This window comes from Agelaius phoeniceus, chromosome 2 (genome assembly GCF_051311805.1).
Source record: "Agelaius phoeniceus isolate bAgePho1 chromosome 2, bAgePho1.hap1, whole genome shotgun sequence".
Lineage (NCBI taxonomy): Eukaryota > Metazoa > Chordata > Aves > Passeriformes > Icteridae > Agelaius > Agelaius phoeniceus.
In genome coordinates, this window is record NC_135266.1 from 20,622,727 (window position 1) to 20,646,014 (window position 23,288).

The following is a 23,288-nucleotide window of genomic DNA, read 5'->3' on the forward strand; positions in this document are numbered from 1 at the left end:
GCCCTCCCTCAGCAGATCACAAGTCACAAGGCAGAGATGAAAGGTCATCAATGCTCCAGCACATGCTGGAGCTTGGGACAGGTTCAAATGTGGGGACAACCACCTGAAAGGCTCTGATAGGAGGGTAATGCTTTTATGGATAGCTAAATTGGTCAGCACAGGAGCACTGGTAGGGAGCCCCAAAAGCAGGAGAGAAAACAAAAGCAAACTTAGTAACTCATGGAGCCAGGAAAAGGAGAAGGGTTTGTGGCAGTTCCTATAGGTGCGTGTGTGGAGGGGGTCTGTAATGGAAGAAATAAAATTGTCTGAGCCATGCTGCCTGGAGTGTTCAAGCCAGGGCTTGCAAACTCCCACCTGCTTTCCTGGCCTGTCAGCTCCAAAAGCCATGTTATAATGACTGCTGCCCTTCAGAGACCCCTGCTATAAATCTGTAGGCAATCTAAATATTTACCAGAGTAGTCACACCTCGGTACGTGATTGTGTACTGTAAGAACAGCAAACACAAAAGGTGGATTTATAGTGACCATAAAATTTTCATTCCCAGCTTCCTGACTTACAGAGACTTTATGGCCAGCCTTCACATTGCACTTCCCTGTCATTTATGACAGCAGTACTGCACTCCTGACACCCTTGAACATTTGCAACTCATTTTTATTTTCATGAATCTGTCTGGTACTTGCTGGGTCCTGACAGGGCTTTTTCTGCTCAAACGAGTCTCATGCTGTATGTGATGCTCAATAGCACACACACACAACTTGTAAATCCCACTTTTGACCAGTGAGTGCTCTTTGTTGTCATGACATACTTTCTACTCTCTAATAATTTACATGAATCTCTTCTCTCATATTCCTGTCCTTTGCATTGGATATAGACTGTGGGATTAGACACAGTATTTTAGAAAGTTTATGAAGTTTTCAGCAACATTGCATCACAATGTTTTCCTGTGGTTTCACATGGTTTTCCTGTGTTTCAGTCTTTTTCCTAGAGCATAGAGCTCATGTGAACTGATCATTCATTGTGATCCCACACACATTTAGAGTGTGGTCTATGTCATTGCCCTGTCCATGTGATTGCCATAATTTTCTCCTTGATTAATTGCTTTGCATGTCACCATATGAAATAATAGTTTGTTTGAACACACCCGGAGTACCAATTTTTCTCTTTGCAACTTTCCTCTTCTCTGTTTGCCATACATGTTGCAAGCAGTGACCATTATCACTGGGCTTCTGTTGTAATTATCACTTATTGGTTTTGTGGAACTGCCCATTGCAAAAAATGCTGGTCTAAGTAACTCTGCCTTTGCAAAACCAGTGTGACAATGAAGTTTACTCACCTAGATTTTTTTCTTCCCTGTTGTGTAAAAATAGGAAGTGGTGGGTTTTTAAGAATTCTTCAATGGGGCACATTCTGGCCACACTTCTCCATGGAGTATTTCTGCTTTCAAATTCACTGATGGCCTACCATGAACTATGTAAGAACATCCTGGGAACAGAAACCCAAGATCCTCTACTCCCTATTGATAGAAAGGCTGAATATTTAGATCTTCAGCTTCTTGCTCTCTAAATTATGCTTTCCTGGCAGAAAACAATGATCCAACTTCAACAGGAACTGGAATTGGTAATTGGTATATAATATTCAATTGGGTATAGAATTGGTATTCTGCCCTCAACCAGAAGCCTGGTATTAAACTGAGCTCCAAAGAGGTGCAATTAGGTCAGCAAAACCCCAGAGAACAAGGCAGGGCACTCATCCTGCAAATGTGTGTTGTGCTGTAAACACCCTCATCTCCCAGCTTGTGTGACTTCAGCAGCTCAGCATGTCCAGCGAGCTGGGCTGTTAGTGAATTAGGATGACCTCAGAGAAAGGATGACTTCCTCCTCAAAGGGTAACTTCTTGGAGGCTCCTTAGTGCCAGAGAGCTGTTCCAGTGTCTCCTGAGCCTATAAAGGGTTGTCACTGAATGCACAGAACACCATGGTCTTACACAGCGAGATCTGAGATTTTGAAATTCCGAGTTATTCCCTGTAACTTTAATTTTCAAAAATGCTTTAAGGTATTTTTACATTATAGTGACTAAAAGGCCTGCCCTAGCACATGGAGACAGAACAGTTCTGCCTTGTCACGTACAGAGAAAGAAAACCAGGAAATTCAGAGTCCCAAAGCACTCTACCACTGGTTTAGTTTTAGTTCCTTCAGGGCACTGATCCTTCCAGGCTTTCATGGTTTTCACTTCCTTGTGATCTCTATCACCCCATTAATAAGAGAATGACTGTTCCACCCCTTTCTAGCCAGTGTTGGCCACTTTCAATCAATCATCACAGCTTGTTTTCCCATTTTATCTCTGGAGGAACCATACCTGTGTGAGAAATCTGCTGAAGCTGCAACTCCTGGGAGTGGCAATCAATAGTATTCACAGGACTCATGCCTTTCATATCTAGATACTGAGATAAACAATCTTATCTTCCTTCTATTGCTTATTATTTAGCCTGCGACTGCTCATTGTATTTATATTTCCCTGAGGCATTTAGCAAAGACACAAGTGCAATTTATCAGTAACAAACACTATGAAGAGCAGACAGCTGGGAAGTGAAACAGATGTTGAAATGAAATGATTCTCATAATGAAAATTTTGTTAATTCCTCTCAGGCTTTTGGACTTCACAGCTCCACCAAAACAATGTTTTGGTACAACACTAACAAGCAGACATCCATTACCCCATTTCCAGAACATGTTCTCCATGAGGAGCACAGCAGATGCTGCTGTCACAAGGACCAGCAGCAAATCAACAACTCTTGGTAAGGTTTGACCACAGCTTCCTCAGAGCCAGTACTGCCTCCTCTCACAGAGGTTGCTGGGAATGAACAGTCTAGTTAACACAGTTGCAGCTTGGTATGCACTTAAGAAAAGGCTTTCTTTCACTAATTCCATTAAAATATAGGAACCTAAAATTCTTGACAGTTCTCACCTGGGACACGTAGCATGAATGCTTTTTAGATGCCATTTTGCTGGAGATTTTATGTTACTCAAAGTAAATTTGATTCTATTTCTGTATCTTCCACTACATCTTCAGCTTCACAGTCACAAATTCATTTGCTTTAATTAAAATCGAAGACAATCACGAGCAGCAAATGTAAGTATTCCAATAAAAGATGAAATGCATTAGGAATCTGGTTGTTCTCTAGTGGAACTGTTGCAGGTTAACAAATGAACCCTGGAGAGGAGGAGTTACAGAATTCCTCCCTGTGCTTCACCCCAGAAGGGATGCCAGAAATCACCACAGATATTCTTGGTATCCCAGCCCTGGCAGCAGCCAGCACAAATCAGTCAGCAGCAGCAGGCAACAGGTCATGGCAGCTAGAGGATACATTTCTTGTTAACTTTACCAGTTTGTTGCATGGAGGGGACTTGAGAGGAAGGGATGTCACAGGCTCACTAATACTGATGTGTTTGGCAGTGGTGGAAGGCACTTCCAAAGCCACAGGGCCATCTCCCCCTGCAGAACCCAGACTGCTTCCAAGACAGATATCAAAGCATCTAAAAATGGAGCCATTGTGAGGATTTTTAACATATGAGAAAAAAACCTGCATTTCCACTAGCCTTGTGCTCAGGAAAGGCTCAACTGCTGTGACTAAAATAAAACTCAGTTTAAGATACTGGCCCACGTGGTTGCAACCAAGAAAAAGGTGTTTATTGTAGCCTGAACTAAAGGGATACTTGCTCTGCTTGTAGGTGTGCTACTGTAGCCTGAGTGAAAATTACCTCCTGTTACTGAACTGCACCCAATTTATTTCAATTCAGATTTTCCTCTGGAATGTAGTTAAGTTAACCTACTTCAAATGGAACAACTTTATCCTTAAAAACATTATAAAAACAGCAGGTAGAAAGAATGAAACCCAAGATTTCACAGGTGAGTTGCTAATTCACATGGGTTACCCATCTTACAGTTTATGGGCCATTATAATTAGTATCATGGATCATTATAATTAGTCCAGTTGCAGACTGGAACTGTGGTAAGTAAATGTTATGACTGATTTACCACTGCTGACAAGTGACAACATATAATCCAGTTTAAAGATGTAATTGTTAATTTTCATAACATTCTGTGGGCATGATCTGCTCAACTATATAGATAAAAACCAATTTATCTTCTTAAAAACTTGCACAACTGAAAAGCCCTTAATTAGAACAGGCCTTTAAACTTCAGCAGTGAATGAGCAGACACCATTAAAGCAGGAGCTGCTTTCTACTGCATATCATAAGGGCTTGCTAGAGCTACTGGGTTGCCAAGAGGTTACTTCAGCTGTAAAAACCGTGACAATTAAGAACACTAAAATTAGTCACTAGAACTTGATTAGGAAAGAACATTGTGAAATGGTGACTCCTTTGAAATCTGAAGGTCTCAGGTACCCCATGAGAAAAAATAGAGCTGAATTGCAGTTTAAAGGAAGGCAATTTAAAAAAATGCAAATAGTGCACAAAAACTGGACTGTTACTCCTCTGGAGCTGCCATCCTGGATTATACCTAATGCTCACAAAAACAGGCACAAACAGGTGGGTCCATGTACAAAGAGAGGAGGGAGAAGGGTGAAAAGAAGTTTAGAAAAATCCTACAAATACCCAGGTATTTTTCTTTCCCTAACTTCCTTTTCCCAGATTTTATAAAGACCTTCACAGACAATCACAGATGATTTCCAGGACCAAGCTATGGTTCTGTGATCTGTGGTCACCTCTACTATAAATTTGTGCATACTTGCCAGTGTTTCCCAGTAAGGCAGAAGATTCTGCAGTTCATCTGAGAACCCCCATTAAACTGAAATTTCTGTGAAAGTCTGTTAGAGTTGGAGAGTTCACAAGTGATCTGTTCTTGCAGAAAATCTCACACACCACTGACTTTGGATATTTCTGTATGAAGTATCCATTCTAAACATGGATGAAGCTGAAACAGTGGAATAGCCCAAGCAGGAAAATCTAAACTGCTCCCCTAGGATGTGCTCTCTAAGTGGTGAGAGACCCATTTGTTTTATTGACCCATAACACATTTTATCTGTCTGCCATCTCATATTCACACTCTTAAAATATTAAATAGACACAAACACATTTCTGGTACTTACACTGGGAAATTGAGAATGACTAATTACTGAACATATTATATAAGCTATACAAAGACAACAAACTACTTCAGACCACAAGATAACTGGCCTGGCCTTGAAAAGCATTATTGATGGGCACCATGAGATGGCCAACACTGCAAAGCAAAGCAGAAGCTTTTGACATTACCACTGCACACAAAAACTAAGTCTACATTGAAATATACAGTTTATTTTCTCGAAGTCAAGCAATACCATTTGTCAGTAGGTACATGTTAAGTGTCAGGCAGGAAAACTGTACATTTTCACTCAGGGTTGCAGGATCCAAACAGTTGGAGAAGCACTGTGGAAATCTTTCACTATACAAAGAGATCTAGAATTGAGAACAACAAAGGATGAAGAAACAGCCATCCCCAGGACGCCAAAGGCAAAACATTAGCACCAGATTTTTTTCAAAAAGCAACAGTACAGCTATTTACAGATTTACATATAACATTGGGAGGCCACCATCTTCATGTTTCCAGGGTGAGTGATTTTCAAAAGTTTTGAAAAAGGAAAGGAGATATTAGTGTCTACGCAACTGTTCTGTGAAAAGGATAATAGATATAGCTTTCACAATATTGCTACCTTTTATCAGAGATCTAAATCAAAGTACTGTATACAAACACATTGTAATTATATTATTCTTCACATTTCACATACACATTTCAGAGTAACCACAATATGTAAAATTTTTAAAATGCCACAGATAAAACAATGCACACTTTTCTCCAAGCTAAGACAAGCATAATTTATTTATGTTTAGTTTTGTGTTTGTTATGGTTAAGGGATAGGTTTAAGGACAAAGGGACCAGTTGTCCTGGGAACATAGCAGCAAATAACTGTGAGATGCCAGAAGACTACATTTCTGAACTAGGAGGGAGAAACTAAGGTCAGCTGTAGGTCTTGTAAAATGGTACCTCCATTTGACCTCAACTGATGCACATCAACATCATTTCTATTAAAATTTGGTCCAGGTATACAAAATAGTGCACGATAAGGGTGTGTGTGGGGGCAAGAGTCCTTTTAATGTTTGCACCTGTCTGTAAAGGAACTGGTTCCAGAGGAGTTTTGTTTCCCAGTTCCCCAACTCACAAGGAATTCACTGATCAGTGCCTTTCCAGTTCTCTCCCCACAAAAGAAAGGATTCAGGTAAGAAGGACAGAAAAACTCTTAGGAATGATGCCATACTGCAGGAGTAGTGGGAAGAATTCTTTGCTCTCTTTTCAACAACTGACTGTATTTTCAACCTGCTTAGCTACAGACTGGCATTCACATCAGCCTTGAAAATGGCTTTTGGTTGGGAAACCTATTTGTCTGAGGAGAGATAAATCTTTCCCTTAGGACAATGGAAATGGCATATACACAAAGTCTTCCCAGACTTTCTTTGCCTGTAAAACTTTATCTTAACATAGAACTTGACACTTAAGACACTATGGAATTTTACTGCAGGTATCTATGCAAGTCAGCATAACCCATTACTGTGCTGCAAACATGAGTTAGCACCTCTTTTTAGAGCTACTGGAAATTATCTAAGTCAATGGCAGTATGATGAGATCAGATTAGTGATCTGATACTGTGAACTAACATCCTCTCCTTTATCACTGCTCAATGGAGAAAACAAGCAAACAGCCCCACTTATGTTCACAGTTACAACACAGAGTTGCTCCAAGTAATGCACAGTATTTACACAGCAGAATTATTTCTATTGCATTTGGTAGTCTGAGAAAGAGGAACAAACAACATTATGTAGGTCAACTTCAGTATAACTTAATTGTCTATATAAAACCATCACAATGTTGAGCAACCAGAAGAAAAACACAAGCAGTGTCCTTAACCTACATTTATTTCCATGAAGTGTAGTGGGTTTGGGACAAGAAGAATAAAAACATGCATAAAAAAGCACAAAAAAGCAAATGAGCCTTGTAAATAATTTAGATGAAAAATGTTTTGAATAAAATCAGCACAGTACTTCCAGCCTGTTTCTTAAATCAAGTACAACTTGGTAAAGAAAATCACTTGCATTGCATTAAGAGTGTACAAATATGTCTTGCAAAATAATTTAAAAAAAATCTTCATCAAGATAGGCATTAGGTGATTTGCAAGCTGCTTAAGAAGCATTTAACTAGACTGATTTTGAAGTTGTTTTCTGCATGGGGAAAGTGCCATCCTATATACAATATTACAAAAAAGTGTCTGATGCCACAGGATCAGAGTGACACTGTATTTCAGCAATCTGAATATATTAGCTATAAGATGCATGCTTTCCCTATTTAATGTGTCTTTAAAAAACATAAAAACCCACTAAATTTAGAGCTTCTAAATGTGTGTGCATTTATGAATTGCTGTAGAGTTTTCCAGCAGACTGTGCAGCATCTGAACATAAAGGAACTATACAACCTATTCTAAAAACCATTGTTTGCATGCACAACTGCCACAGACTTTGAACATACTGAGCAGAAAGGTTAAGAGTCTCTCCCCTTTTGTGGAGCTTTCTGGAAGTTAAGCAATGAGGAACAGCTGTAGAGTCCAGCAATAAAAATGTGTTCTAAAAAAATTAAATACATCATTCAAAAAAAATGAAAGAGAGCATTATTGCTGTTGTGAGAGCTATTTTTCTCTTGTGCACTTGTTTCTCTACCAGACACTCAAGCAAGCCAAGAGACTCATTTGTACACTTGGAAACTGCCCTATCCCTTCCTTCTTTCCCATTTTCCCATTGCTGGTTGGACTCTGCCCTTATTTGAGCCGCTCGGGTTGCAGGCTGTCAGTCAGACACTTCAGCTGCTCCTCCCCCAGCTTGATCTTGTCCTCAAGCTCTCGCTGCTCGATGATGAGGGCTGACTTCATTTTCACAAAGTGCTCATAGTCTGCTAAGTTCTCCTCGCTCAAGTAGTTCGCCAAGATGTCGAAGACAATGCGCTCCCGACGATCCAGGTTTTCCTTCAGCTCCTTGGCATCCTCGTGTTGCTGGGTCAGCAGCTTTTGCTTATCTACCAGTGTCCGCTTAGGAGAAAAGAAAAACAGTCAAAAATTCACTGGGTTCACTAGGCTGGGCCAACAGCTTCACTGTTCAATTCTCTCTCAAGTTTGTTTTAGCTACAGAGACCTTCCTGAATATTTAGAAAGGTGGAAAAAGAACACGCCTTAAAATTGAGACTAATAAAATGCATTAACAAACTGATAAAAAACTTAGTAAAACAATGAAAAACACACCATTACTTTCTGTTGGCCTCAAAAGCATTACTTCAAAGACTCCTTTACTATTTAATAGTTATAAATATATATATACAATATATATATAATACTGTATACAATATAGTTGTCTTTGTAGAATAGTTATTCAAATTAAGACTCAGCTGTCTTACATCTTTCATACAGCACTAGCACAGCTGTGGTTACAGAGCCCAGAAACAGACCAGCTAATGGAGCCATGTGTCCTTATACAGCACCTGACACTGTGTATTTAGCAATTCTGCTGCATCCACAAGCCTTCCCAATGACATGTGAAGTCCTGTGGTCTTCAGGCACGAGCAAGAGTGAAAGCTGAGGCAAGACCACAGAAGGACAAAAGGGAAGCAAAAGAAAGAGGACAGCAGAAGACAGCAGCCTCTCCCCCAGTATCACCTGTCTGCACAGCCAGCAGTCCCACCTGAATCACCTGGCTACCCTCCTTTGGCAGCACATGGACAGACACAGGAGCACCATCAATCCAACCTATTTCACATGTCTGCCTACAAGTGATTGCTTTTTTCCAGTATCAGAGTATGGATGGCTTACTCTGACATCAAGAATTCTGTACAGGTGTCAGAACTTAATTAAAAAGTGTCCCTGAGAGGTACCATCCATAACTTCTAGCTTTGCTTCAGAGATGAATTTTCTTTGAGAAGCTTTCTTCAAATAAATCTCAGTCTGTTCTAATAAACGTGTCCTTCTTTTTAATTTGCACCTACTGTTAAATCACACATGCTGTTTAATAAGCCTGAAGGATTTATAGAGAAGTGGTTTTGTAGAATAAAAAACAATCTTTTCAATGTGGAAGTATGAGACAAAGGGGCTACAGACTAGTGAGCTTTAATAAACCTACCTGTCAGAGTTGCACATGCATCCTGTGCTCTTTCTACAGACAGACCAAAGCTCAAGAGTGAAATGTTTTCAGATTTGTGCTCTCAATGTACTTAAAATACACAGCTTAGATTAACTCAGGATTCAAGACAGCTATGGAAGACAAGTCAGAAAAATCCCACACTATTAGAAAAAACAGTTTAATCTTCCCTTGAGCTTATGCCAGGGGAAAAAATCCTACAGAAAGTTGCAAGCAGAATTATCTGCTGCAAAGAGATGGAACTAAAAGTTCTCCTGAACTCACCAGGGGCCAGTAGCAGACAGCCTCAAACCCAGAAGTGTGGCTAAACTGCTCCCAGGGCAGCCTTGCAGGTGTGTGCACACTGAGCAGCAGTAACTAGCCAGAATCTGATGAATGCAAGAGGATGTGGACAATGAGAAGACACTGGCCTTGTTTGTAAGAGGAAGGGGGCTGGTAGCTCTTCAGATGAAGCCCCTTTTAGAAGCTGAACTTGAAATACCTGATACTGTTGCCTGTGGCAAAAACAAGACCTCTGGCAAAGCATCTGACAGTCAAAGCATTAACTCAGCAGTTATTATTTGACTGCTTTTATTGAGAAAGTCTGGTAAGTTGTTGCTGGCCCCTAGAAAGTGGAAAGCTATCAGAGCAATGTTTATTAGACATCATCATCTTGGAAAGAAAAATCCATGGTCACTGGGAATATGCTCCCCAACAATGGAAGCAAAATCCTCTATTTTGTTTGTATGGTACAATAGTGGTTCACCACATATTATCATTTGACCTACTAAAATACTAAAGGACAACCAAAAAAGCCACAAGCACCAGTCTAAATTCAAGACTTCAAGACAGAAGATAGAATCATGGAATGGTTTGGGTTGCAAGGCACCTTAAAGATCATACAGTTCCAACACCCGCTTTCACCAGACCAGGTTGCTCAAAGCCCCATCCAACCTGGTCTTGAATATTTCCAGGTAGGAGGGTGGGTACCTCTCTGGCAGCCTGTTCCAGTGCCTCACCACCCTCAGGAAAGAACTTCTTCCTAACATCTTATCTAAACCTGTCCTCCTTCACCTGAAGGCCATTCTCTCTTGTCCTATCACTGCATGCCCTTGTAAAAACTCCCTCTTGTAAGCCCCCTTTAGGTACTGGCAGGCTGCTCTAAGAGCTCTTTGGTATTCTCCTCTCCAGGCTGAGCAGCCCCAACTCTCTGCTTGTGCAGTGCTCAGGCCTGTGATCAATGTGGATGTGTTCCAACAGGTCCATATCCTTGTTGTGTTTTGTGCCCTAGAGCTGGATGCAGCACTGCAGCTGGGGTCTCACAGGAGCAGAATCCCCTCCCCTGACCTGCTGGCCATGCTGCTTTGGATAGAGCCCAGGACACATTTGGCTCTCCGGGCTGCAAGTGCACATTGCTGGGTCTTGTTGAGCTTTTCATCCACCAATACCCCCAAGTCTTCCTCCCCAGGGCTCATCTCAGTCCTGATGGATCTCTCCTGATGTTACTATGGCAAGATTGGTGTCACGCATGTGAAGATGAATGGGGATTGAAATATGTTAGGGATTTGGAGTTCTGTCAGTATTTCACATGAGAACACACAGATAATTTCTGACTGTCCTTACTACACCACCTCCTCACCATCTTCCTTTTCCACACCCAGCCAGTGAACTATTTTTATCACAGCTCTCAGACTGTGTTTCCTATGTACCCAAATCATGGTAGCTCCTTCCCCGTCACAAAACTGCAACACTTAGAAAATAGTCTAATGAGGGATTAAATTTCTCCAAGTGTCAGAAGCTTTGATCTGCCCTTTAATAAGCTGTCAAGTACTTTCCTTTCCACCTCATTCAGAGAGAAGTCTGAAGAGCCATTAATCAAGTATGTTGGGGCCAAACAGCAAAAGCACAGCTTCAGATCAGTCCCAGCAGTTATTGGTTCTTATGTGTGAAATAATGCAACAGGCTGAAGAAGCAACATGAAGCTACAGCCTGTGGAAAATATTCTGTTACAATATTTACGTGGACTGTTGGCATTTCAGTCCACAGCTACAAGCCAAAAATCCTGCTTCACATTCACTTAACTGTAGAAGCTAAACTCACTCAAAACACACACCCCTTCCACACTCTCTATTTATTTTAGCCCAAGTTTCACACGATCTACATCTCTCCTTTGGTGCATATCTGTGTTGCTATCTCTCTCCTTCCTAGGTAAGTTCTGATGGGATTTGAAGTTTAAAAAATTGCTGCAAGCCATTCCTCTCCCTGTTCCCCCCCTCTCCCTTGCTTTTTTTTAAAGGCTTGTCCTTCTGTTGTTTCTTGCTCTTGCTCCTCACTAGGCATTGTGGAAGGAAGCTTTTAGTAGATGAGAAGCATTTTCTTTTTAACAAGCCTACAGATTTGTATCAAGACCCTCACTGAGTATAAAGAAGTCTGCAAGCTTTCTGCATTACAGCACAAACACTCCTTTTCAAATCTTGAATTGTTACCATATTTTTGTTCGCCTCCTTTTTATGCTCTTATCAGTAGATTCTCATTTTCTTTAAACTTCTGCCAAGAAGTCTGTTTTCTAGTATGTTGCACCCCAAACCCACTTTTTCTCAGCAAGCCACTCATAGTTTCAGTATTCCAAGAAAAGAAGGCAAAGAGGAAAGTTTTAAGAAATTAAAAAAAAAAAAGTCTTATAAGATTTATCCATACATTATCCCTCATGCTGAGTGCTGCAACTTAGATAAACAAAACCAGGCAAACTCCCCTGTCCCATGAGCTTCCCTAAATGTAGGAATATTATTGTTGGCCCTTCTCACCCGTTCTTCTGGAGAGGTGTTGTCATCCAGGTTATTGAGGGCGTTTTCCACCCGGGCCAGACGACCAGACAGGGACAGCAGGAGGTTGACCACTTTGTCAAGGTCACCAATAAACATCTTGAATTTGTCAAACTCATTTGGTTTGCAGACTTCTTTCACAATGGCCTCTACCTCCTCTCCCAGGATATTGTTTGCTTGGATGTCTTCCAGAAGTGTTTCCCGTGCCTCTCTCAGCACCTGCAGCTTCCTACTAATGCTGTCAATAAGTTCTTGCTGTGGAAAATAAAGGAGATAAGAATTTATTAGCACTTCTGCCTTTTTCCCTACTTCTGAAAATCATGTCAGCTGGCACTTTAATACATTTCAGACTTCCATGAAGCTTTGACAATGAGTGCATTACAAATAAATACCTGCCTGTGTCAAAGGTCTGTATCTCTGCGTTCAAAGGTTCAGGACATAGCTGCACAATGCTCAGCTTAAGACCTGTGCTAAAGCAAATTACCTTTGTGGAAAAAGATGAAGGCTTTTCACCCTACCAAGAAGCCTTCCTGCTTTTTCTTTGAGCAGCTTTAAAGCTGCTGTGAACAGCAGAAAGTACAGCACATGTCTGTGTCTCTAAATACCAGGTCAGGTCCATAACGCCTTGCTGAAGAGCTACATTTAGGAAGATACACAGCACTAGAAAAACAATCCTGTATTTTCCACATGATGCAGTTAAAACTAGGGCACTGTCAAGCTTTCTTTTCCTTTCTGCATAACATTAGCATTCCTCCAATAGCAGTCCTTCCACTCTCAGAAAATCTTAGCATTAACAGTGCCTTACAACATTTCTGCAGGGTAGTCATAATCCCTAGGGCACAGGGAGTAAAATCTGCTGTAGTGTACAAAGCAGCTCTGCACAAAGCTGTGCAAAGTGGCTCTGCCAAAGGACCAGAGAAGCATCACTGTCCTGGCCCAGACGAATACACAGCCTCACCTGAACTTTGGGGGGGTTCTGTACTATAGTCCCCACTGCCTGAGGTACACTTGCACTGCCTTAGAAAAGCACATCAGGTGCAGAACCAGCAGAAACCAGACCAAGAATCCAGATCTCCTTTGATCACCTGTGGTCCCTCTGTGCTACCTCCCTGCATTTGGGCAAGAGTTCTTGTTTCTCACATGCCCATTAGCTTTTGGTGCACAAGTGGTGTGAGTTAGCTCAGCCAGCTGTCGACCCTGAGATAATTCACACCCTAAAAAATGCCTTGTTATTTAAATGTAGGTGCCTATTTGGTATTCAGCTAATTTCAGGTAAGAAAAATTTCCAAAGCGTTCTCTAAACATACACCTCAGTGCAAATTCTGAATGAAAATTACATCCTTTAAAATAGTCATTATTTCACAGTACCCCTAGCTCTTTTTTTTAAATTGCTCATGACATTCTTTAGGAACTCTGCTTTCTAAATGCAAATCTGATTACAAGCCTTCATGATTACTGAGAAACATACTGATAGCAGCTGCTGCTCACAGAGGCCACTGAACAGTCATTGCCAATTTATTTTGGGAACAAAAACCAGCACAAAACAAAGTCTGTCATCTTAACAGAAAGCAACTACACCGTGAAAAAGCAGCAGCCTTTTTGAAAGTAGAAATTCAACCCATGGATTATCCATACTGGCTTTTTCCTTTTTGATTTAATGTACTCAGTCCAGGTTAATCTGGATCTGGGTTATCTGTTAGCCTTGGTGCCCAAAAGATTAAGGTAGTAAGCAGTTCTACAGATGCCTGCTTTACTGACTGATTAATCTGCAGGATTTTATTTTTTTCCCCTCTTCTCTCAATGCAAATGCAGTTTGATTTGGATTATGTAGGTCACAGTGCTACACTCTCACTTCCCTCAGATGACATGCACTATGCTGCTGTTTCACCATTTAAACACAGCAAGATACTGTGGTGCTCTATGCTATTATTTCAAGTTGTTTTATTTTTCACTTCTACAGCTATGCTGCAACTTTCTTTAATTAAAAAAAACCAACAAAAACCAAAACAACAAAACCATGGCTGCTCAGCTTTTAATGATCTGGTCTGCCAGTCCAGATCAGCTCTCTCAGTTTCTTTCTTTAAAAAAGAAAGAAGCCATTTTCCCAGTAACATCCTGTTTAGTAACATCCCAAGCAGCTAAAGCTAACCTCTAAAGCAACAATTTTTCAGGTGAGAAGGCCATAAATACTAAGATTGTCATGTCTATTAAGAATTGGATTATGATTACTGATTGCTTCATACCCAGATACAGCAGCCTCTGCATGCAGCAACTGTGAACTCACTACATCCTTTTGCTGAACAGCAGAAAACCTGTATTATGTTCAATATCTACTGAGCCAGAAGAGCTGCAGTCTACATCTTCAGGCTGGCAGATGAATAATTTATAGCTGTGAATTCTGTACCAGTACACAAGAAAACAATAAAGTCATTCTTGCTGATCTGACTAGCAACACAGAAGGTGGCTCAGCACAGCACTGCTCAGGTGGCTCACTGCTTGGCATGCTTTTATGTAAATTACACTCTGCTTTCAACCACCACCCCATTCCTAAGGAATTCAAGCCTCAAACCAGATAAAAATTGGTATACATTAATTATTTTTACACTCTTCAGCAGTTGCTGAAACTTTCCTAAGGGCAAAGGGGAAACTTCTACACAGTTATACATGGATTTTCCTTACTACAAAAAACACTCTTATAGCATCTTCAAAATCTGAATAATATTTTATAATTGTGGTAAACCTACAATAAACTCCGTACACAAGACACATTCAACTCCTGCTTGCTGGGAATACAGGGATTGGCTCAAAAAATCAAAATAAAAAAATTAACAACCCTATATGAAAATCCAATACTTATTTCAAAAGTAAAAAATATCACCACACATTTCTGGTTTGCAGAGCAGAGAATGACAAATACAGGAATAATTTCACACTGGACTGCAATTAAGATATCTCATAACAGAATTACCATTTTCCAGGAATCAAGAAATAGGTTCTGGGCATATGGCCCATGTAAAACTAGTGAAGTCAAAGTGTGCCATTGAAATATTCAGGTCCCTAACAATCCCTTGTTAAACTGCTGACAAATATGAGAAGCTGGACCAAGCTGCATCTTCTGTCCATTTAATAAAGATGCCTTGACCCACTTACAAAGAGTTTTATATGTTTTCTGACAAGATCCATGATGAAAGCCCACTGTACTGAGTGCTCCATCTCCATGTGGAAGAGCAGGGAGAGAAGCAGGCAGCAAGGCATGTGTGCTACAACATGTACACATGGAGGAGAACATGGGAGGGCTCTGCTAAAAGCCCTTCATGAAAACCTTCCTGTGTCATTTGATTAGTAGTAAACACTGAAGCTGGGGGATGGATGGAGAAGTATGGAAAGGATAAACATGATTCTCCTGTTAAGAAACCAACAAAAGTAAATGGCACTCTTGCTTATAAAAGTTTTAGTATTTAGTTTGTTGAGCAAACAAGAAAGGCTTAATTTTACCTCCCTCCTATTCTGTAATTAATGAGAATGAAACTAATTCTAGCACAATCATGAATGTGACAATCACATGTGGCACCAGATAAAACCAAATTATTTAAAATGAAATGAAATCTCTAATTTGTCTAAGTAGCACAGCTGCTGGATTCAGCAGCTGTCTAGAGGGTGAGGAAGGGCTCTCTGCAGGCACACCAAGCCCCTGGCAGTGCACAGCACATTGAATGGTGCAGAGGGAGGCTGAAACAACACAGAGGTAACAGGAAACACAACAGCCCCCTCAAATGCAGTGCCAGCCATGCCTGCTCTGAACACAGGTGGAAATCTCTCATTCTTAGCAACTAAATACAGTCCTAATAATTAAAAATAATTTCTTTGGGACTGGATTATCAAGTTCACCCTGGGAGCTGATTTTTAAGCAGAGAGCTGACTTGGACAGGAAAGGTTTGCACACCACTGCATTACTGGCTTAGGTAAACAGAGTTAAACTACATCACTTTACTTGATCAAAACAGAACATTTCCTCCAGCTTATCCATACTGGGAACAATTATTAAAATATTTTGTGCCAAGTTACTAATGAGATGAATGCAATGGTATTACTGCAGGACAACACTTCATCCTACCACACATCCTACCACACAAATGTCAGATCATCACTGTAGTATCTAGGGAATTATGGCAACCTTTGTTCAGAAATAAAACACCAAAGGATGGGGATGAATAAGAAGACTGCTTCCCTCCCTTGTGACAAGCAACTTCCAGTGAATCCACCAGCCTAATTAATTATCTCCCAGAATCATTATTAATTTGGGAGGCAGGAGGAATATTTTGCTGTTCATGAAAACAAAGAGGGAGAAAAGTAAAAAAGAAAAAAAAAGGTGTGTGTATGTTCCTTCTCTCTCAAGACAAACCCAAATTCTGGACCTAAATTTCAAAAATTTGGAACAACTAAAACCACCATCAGCTTCAGCAGGATACATAAGCACTCCTGTTTCTTTTTACATAGTGAGAAATAGAGAAGGACCTCAAATGGAAAATGGTATTTTGAAAAACCTCCTCAAAACTTCTCCCTTTGAGACCTTCCAAAACACACAAGTTGCAAGAAGCACCTAATATGAAGTACCTAAATTCACAGGTGTGCACTTAACTCATCCCCACAAACAAGCAAAAACCCCCCAGAACCAAAAGAGGCTGATTTTTTCCAAGTGATCCTGCACATCTAGAAGGCCTTTTATTGGAGGCTGTTTAGTCAAACAAATTCACAGTTAATGTAATGAACAGAACTCAGAGACTCCCATTACACTTTTAGAAATGTCTTTTACCTTCTTCTCTGACAAGTCATGATCCAGCTCATCTTCAGAATCATCCTCACTCTGCTGCTGTTGCTGCTGCTCCTGCATGTCCTTCATTTTAATCAGCAGCTCTGCCTTTGGTGCAGATGTGCTGTAGTAAGTAGAATTGGTTGTCAGGGAGATGGCAGATGGTGCACTCTGCTCCTCTTTCCTGGGAAAAAGTCAAAACTTTCATTAACTGCCTTGACACCCTAATCAATGAAAAAAAAGGAGAATGTTTTAGAGCCATCATTTCCCCAAGCAAGCAGGGGGTTCAAGAGAAAACCATTACCTATATAAATAAGATAAATAAACAGTCTGAGAATAAAATCTGTATGAATTCAGTACATGCTCAGCAAAAGTTACAACTGAAACCATGCAGAAGACCATACATCATTACAAAAACTGAAATGCATCAAAGATATTGCAGCTGGAAACAAAATGGTAAGTTACATTTTACAAAGTAGTGCAAAAAAATCTCAATGTCATAGACAGTATCCTTTTGGATTGGGACAGTACAATTTTCGATTAGGGAATCATAAACATCTTGAGAAGGATACAACTTATCCAATAATTTGGATTGAGAAAACAAAAAAAATAAAACATCAATGTGGATGGAATTCAATTATTTTCTTTCTTTGATCTCATTCACTTCTAGGAAATGCCTCATGCCCACTTCAAGGTGTCATCACGAATTTTCATCACATAAAAAGGGCAAGAATATTGTTCCTTTTCTATCCAGTTACTAGACTGGATGATCTTGGTAAAATATGTAATCACAATGAAATGGCAAAAGTTAATTAATTCTTAAGTTGTCAAAAACTGGCTTATGACCATGTCTTGGAAATCTTTCATATTGTACAACACGGTTATTTCTGTCATTAGCATCATTAGAAGTATATGCTTGACTACTATTTTATCATAAAAGTCTCAGAAAAGACCTCCACAGAAGGAAGACTCACCTCCAGCCCCCATGGAATACTGACACACTCTGGACAGCAGCTTACAAAGACATACCAGCTTACAGAAGGTAATACTCACTTCTCTTCTGAAAGTTTTGGAGAGGGAACTTTTGGCAGAAGCTTCCTGCGCTGCTGAGCTTCTTCTAGGAGATGTTCATCTTTAGGGAATATTCCAACCATCAGATCCATTGTTGTTTTTATTTTCACATTAGGATCTAGTATGTCTGCTAGAGATTTATCTCTTCCCACAATTTCTCTGGCGAGTTCCTCTGATTTCCAGTCTTCTAAGGTCTTTTCTTTGGCCTTTACATAGCTGGATGCTTGTGTGGCAGCACTGCTGTCCTTCAAGTTGCTCCCAGGTTCTTCAGCTGGTTGAGGGTCAACTGGTTTGGTTCTGGCTTCTGGCTCTGGCTCTACACCTTGCCTGGTGTAAGCACAGAATCGTGAATAGGATTGCTCAGAAGTGCTGAGTGTTTTGATTTGGTCCTTTTCCAAACCACTGGGTAAAGCAGGAGGCTCCATGGTACTGACAAGGCTCTGCCGACTCTCCTTCTCTGCACTGCTCTCAGAATGAACTATCTTGATGGGAACCATTTTCACTGTAGTATTGTTGTCTATAACCCTTTCAATTCTGGAAAATAAATAAAATTCATCCTTAGAAATGGAAGAACCATAAATCTCAATTTCTATCTGCAAATCCGAGGGGAAACCCAAAAAGACAGGTTAAGAGAGTGAGATAATGGACTACTCCTAGCACTGTATCTCAAACCCTAAATCTACACGTTCTTTTCTGCCCACAAATTTTAAATGGTATTATTAGTTCATTTGTAAGGGATCCCAACATCAGCCTTGTACAATATGCATGACACAGAACTTCTGTTTGTTTCCATGAACATGAGGGTCCAATCTCAGCAGCCAGGCCCCAGATTTCAGGCAGCACTACTGAATCACCCTTTACCCCTTTGCTGCCACAGGCACAGCGGAACACACGCCCTCAGCCCACCCTCACTGCCTCACACAGATCCAACAGTGGCCTCCCCCCTTGGCCTGACAGGCAGCTGAGCTGCCTGGGGAGTCTCTGATGCCCTCACATCAATTCTCAGCTCTTCCAAGGCAAGAGACAACAGACCAGATGGGAGCATCCCACAGGCTAGGTTTTTGCTGAGCTACAAGAATAAAAAGAATCACACATGGGAAATCTGGAAATCATTCAAAACTTAATTACATGGTTTAAAAAAATCTTCACTTATAAAATTTCACATATGACATAGAAGTTTAATAAATAGATCCTACCATAATGTTCTAGTTTCCACTTAAAGAGGAGAAACCAGTCATTGAAGAGGATAACACACAATTCTGGATATTCTTTTTAAGAGAAGCCTGTAGCAGAAGTTCCGTACTGCACAGCACAAAGGACCACCTTAGCCATTCAGTAAGGAAAGGTATTTAAAGCAGATGCTAACTTAGATTTTTAAACTGGACAATAACATGTTAAATAACATTACAGAAACATCTGTAGCATATGTAAACCATATAAGAAACTAAAGTCTAGTTTAGTGGTTCTGAGTTTGCAGAAAGTTTAAAATTATTGTCATAATGTGGGTTTGGAACCTCTACAGCAAGGAAAGGAACATTGCCTACTAGCTAAAATATCTGGTTTCATCTGGCTGGGTAGCTTGCTGCCTTTCAGATAAGTGACCAAGACATACTACGGCTCTTTTCCTCTAAGTGTGGGTGTGTCCCTTTTCCACTGTTGGTAACAGCAGAATCTGTTTGACTTGACATTTTTGTATCTTGTATTTTAAAGGTACATTTGCCTCGGAATGAACGTGCAGCCCCCCCCGGTAGGTATTTACTTTCCACAAGTGCTTTGTGGATATGCTGTGGCATACTGATCCAACTCCTGGGGCAGGTTTCCAGCCCAGGCTGAACCTCCCCACTCCATTTCATCAGGCTGTTTTCATTCAAGGGGACTGTCACTTTGAAGAGCTCACTTCTGTGCCCACTGCTTCAACCCAGCCCCCCAGCTGCAGACTGGGACTCTCGCCTGACTGCAGCAGAGCTGGGCAGTGCCCAGCCACCACCCCCAATCCTTTCTTTTGCTTATTTTAATTAAAGCCCACACATTTGAAGCTCCATTAGAATGTGAAGAGGAATGTAATTTTGGAATTTGGGGGAAATAGAAGATGAATGCATGTATGGGAAAGAAGTGAGCTGAGTGCAATTCTTCATCTAAAATGCACAGCATCTGTTTTGAGACTTTGAGTACATTCCTCTCAGCCTAGTCAATAACTTTCCAAAAACTTAAGGCATCATTAAATCGATCACTGTCAGTAAAAGCAAAGACAGTTCAACACCAGGTGCTTCAAAAATTCTGTTTCTGCAATCACTACCCTGCTGATTTCTGAAGCTTTGCCATTTGTGGAAAAGCAGCATGAAATTTTGACTTGCAGCAACTCTGCTTGTGGACATTCCAAAGCTTAACCCAACCACAGTCCCTCCTCGACGTTAGTTTAGGTTTAGTGGAAATCTATTGATGCACTCTTTTCAGCTTTGCTGCTGCTAAACAGCTGTTTTTGGCAATAGCTGAGTAGTGTACACCATAGGTGGACAGTACACCATCAGTACAGCACACAGTAATGTGTGTGTGCTTGCCCCACACACATTGTTCTATCACTGTGGGAAACCCTGCACACACACTCACTCTGGCCTGCTGATGAACAAGACACTTCTCTTAAGAGAGTACAAAAGCTATAAGCTAACACCATCGAACATTAGCTGCCCCAGCATGCAAAGAGGCATGTCCAAACACTCCTACACAAGGAGCCAACAGAAATAATAAGCCAAACCCGATTAACTACATATTAAGATAAACCTACTTAACATATTTTATTCATATGAAATAAACACCATATCAAAAGTTCTGAGGTATGGCCACCACACTTGTCCTTTTTGGCCAAACCTGTTTTAGTGAGTAACTTAATTATTAACTGGGGACAATACATTGTGTGCAAACAAGAGGTGTCTGGGCCTAAGAATTTTAAATGTTAGCAAAAGATTCTCAGGGTAAGTATTTAATCTTTCAGCTATGGGCATATAATTAGGCACACCTCAGTGCTCATTTCAATATTAAAGCTTAGCAAAAAGGAAGGACAAATACAATTGCCTTTCTACACATCCTTCGTATCTGTTCATAAAGTAATACATTAAGGAAGTCAAAGCAAAATATTAAGGAAGTCATTATTGCCATCTACCTTAGCACATGAATTCTAGGGTTCATATGACATATTGCACTTCTCATTGTAAATTATATTAATTACTTCATGTTACAAACACAGCAGAATGAAACCTCATTTTTTTCCTCCAGTTGTAAGGGGAAAAACATTAAGGCTTATTTAGGAAAAAAAGTGATTCATGTTTTCATGTCATGAGGCAAAATGGAAAACAGCCTGAGTTTGTTCAACCATTTACATTAGAGTAGAGAAAAGCCATGCCAACTGCTTTTGCTCAGAGAAGCAACCTCTGCAAGAATTTAGAGGTTTTGTTTTCATTCTTTAACCATGAATTATAGTGCTGAAGGATTTATGAAAACCAAGATTCCTGAGCTTCCTGGAAGAGTTTGTTATCTTGTGGGAGAATAACCTTTTATGATGTTAGCAGCATATGACAGATGCAGCAAATCCATTAATTCCAGTCAGTTGTCTAATTCTGAGTTTATCTACCCTGGGAAATGACTGACAATCTCCCACTGAGTGTTCAGTCCTTGTCAACATAAAGTGTTGAGGACCCCTCCACAGACAACCTGAAGTGCCACATTTCACTGTAAAAGCAACATAAAACCAGTCATGATTTGGCAAGTGTATATTACTCTGTGTGTTTTTAAAACAGATGTTCTCACAAAGGATCCAGCTTCCCTTCCCACATCTGCTTTGTCCCTCCCTACACTGATTCATGTTTACATACAGACTCAGGTAGGGAAAATGATGACAGGGACTTTTCTGACTTTGCCTGTACATTCAGAGGAAAATCCCTTAGAACCATCCCCTTTCATTTTCTACTAACTACCAGGTGTAACACCTGGGCAGCACAAGTCAACTAAAAGAAACCACAGACCAGCTGAAGGACATTAATGGTACCAAAAGGAATTTCACACAAGTCTGTGGTCTCTAAAATATGCTGCAATGCCTCAATGCTTAATGAACTTGAAGAATGTGTAAAGAAAATGAAGACACAATCAATAATAAGGTCTAAGTGGGCAAGAAGTGTTAATAAAATAGTAAAGGAGTTACATCTAGTACCTGGCTGGGTTCTCATCCTGTAGGGACACAGGAGGTTTATCAGTGAGCTTCTGTGGTGCAAACTGGGGAGAAGGGGACCTTGATGACTCCATGCCAGGTTTTTGAAGATACCGATACTTGGAAGACTCAGACTTAAGGTGTGTTTTTTCTTCTAAGTGCTGACAAACATTCTCTGTGGATGACACTTGCTGGAGCTGCTGTGGATTAGCACTCTTCAGTTTTCCATTGAAAGCTGCAGGGCTCTGACAGAGAGAGGATTGACTGGCAAAGACCTGGGTGGAGCTGGGGGATGAGGACAGGAAGGGCCGGCCAGGTGCCACCAGCAGGGATTCAGAAGAGGTGCCGAGCGACGGTGCAGAAATATCGGGTCGCCTGTATTTGTCTCTTTTAGGCGGTGGTGGCCTCTGAGGAGCAGGTCCACGCTTCTTGTTCAGCGGCACTGGCTCTGTTCTATGGTTTTCCTCTCCTTTGCCCCAGGACTGACAGGAGTGGTTCTCTTTAGAGGTCTGTGGCTCAGAACAGGGCAGGTGAGGCAGGCTACAATCCTTGCTCTTCTCATTCACATTTTCCTGAGAGTACCGGTAGTCACTAGGCAATGTCCCAGACCTGCCCCGACTCTCGTGAGGCAGAACTGTAGGTTCTTGCACGTGCAAAGGTCTGACAGAAGACTTCCACTTGTGGCCTAAATTCTGGTCCAGTTGATCACTCTTCTCTTGTGGGCTTTCCCTCAGGGCCCCTGTGTCAGCTTGCCTAAAGAAAAGAACATGCTTTTAGTATGCTGCTGATTTATTTCCTTCGGTGCAAGGCCGATGCACCAACCCAGGAAGCTTGAACACCGAGATCACATCCAACACCGAACACCAACTCCTCCAATCTATGGTAAGTGTACAGCACAAAAACATCCTCTCATGTATGGGCACACATGGTGTACTTAATCTAACGTGATGAGTCAAAACATAATGTCAGGCTAAATTAGGGTATGGAGCGCCACAGGACGCGACACAACCTCGGGGTAACCCGAGGCACTGCACTGTGCACAGCTTAGTTAAATGCACAGCCAAACGTTGGTAGAAAACAAAACCATCTCCAGTTTATTTAATTCTAAAAAAAATTCCAATTTAATTCTCTTCTTGCTCCAAAGTCAGTAACAAAGCATGTGAAACACGCTTGCTTAT

General features: G+C 40.9%; 1 protein-coding gene across 5 annotated transcripts in view; it reads right to left on the reverse strand.

Annotated features, from left to right (window-relative positions):
• Positions 1-5,298: 5,298 nt before the first annotated feature.
• The window catches only part of SHROOM2 (shroom family member 2), a 116,043-nt gene continuing 98,053 nt past the window's right edge, over positions 5,299-23,288 (reverse strand). For all 5 annotated transcript variants that reach the window (XM_077173212.1, XM_077173204.1, XM_077173216.1 and 2 more), the window contains 5 exons: positions 22,114-22,863; positions 17,895-18,446; positions 16,845-17,025; positions 12,014-12,286; positions 5,299-8,131 (listed from right to left, as the gene is read on the reverse strand). In XM_077173212.1, the coding sequence (XP_077029327.1) occupies positions 7,865-8,131; positions 12,014-12,286; positions 16,845-17,025; positions 17,895-18,446; positions 22,114-22,863 (2,023 nt within the window). In that variant the 3' untranslated portion in view covers positions 5,299-7,864. The remainder of the gene's footprint in view (positions 8,132-12,013; positions 12,287-16,844; positions 17,026-17,894; positions 18,447-22,113; positions 22,864-23,288) is intronic.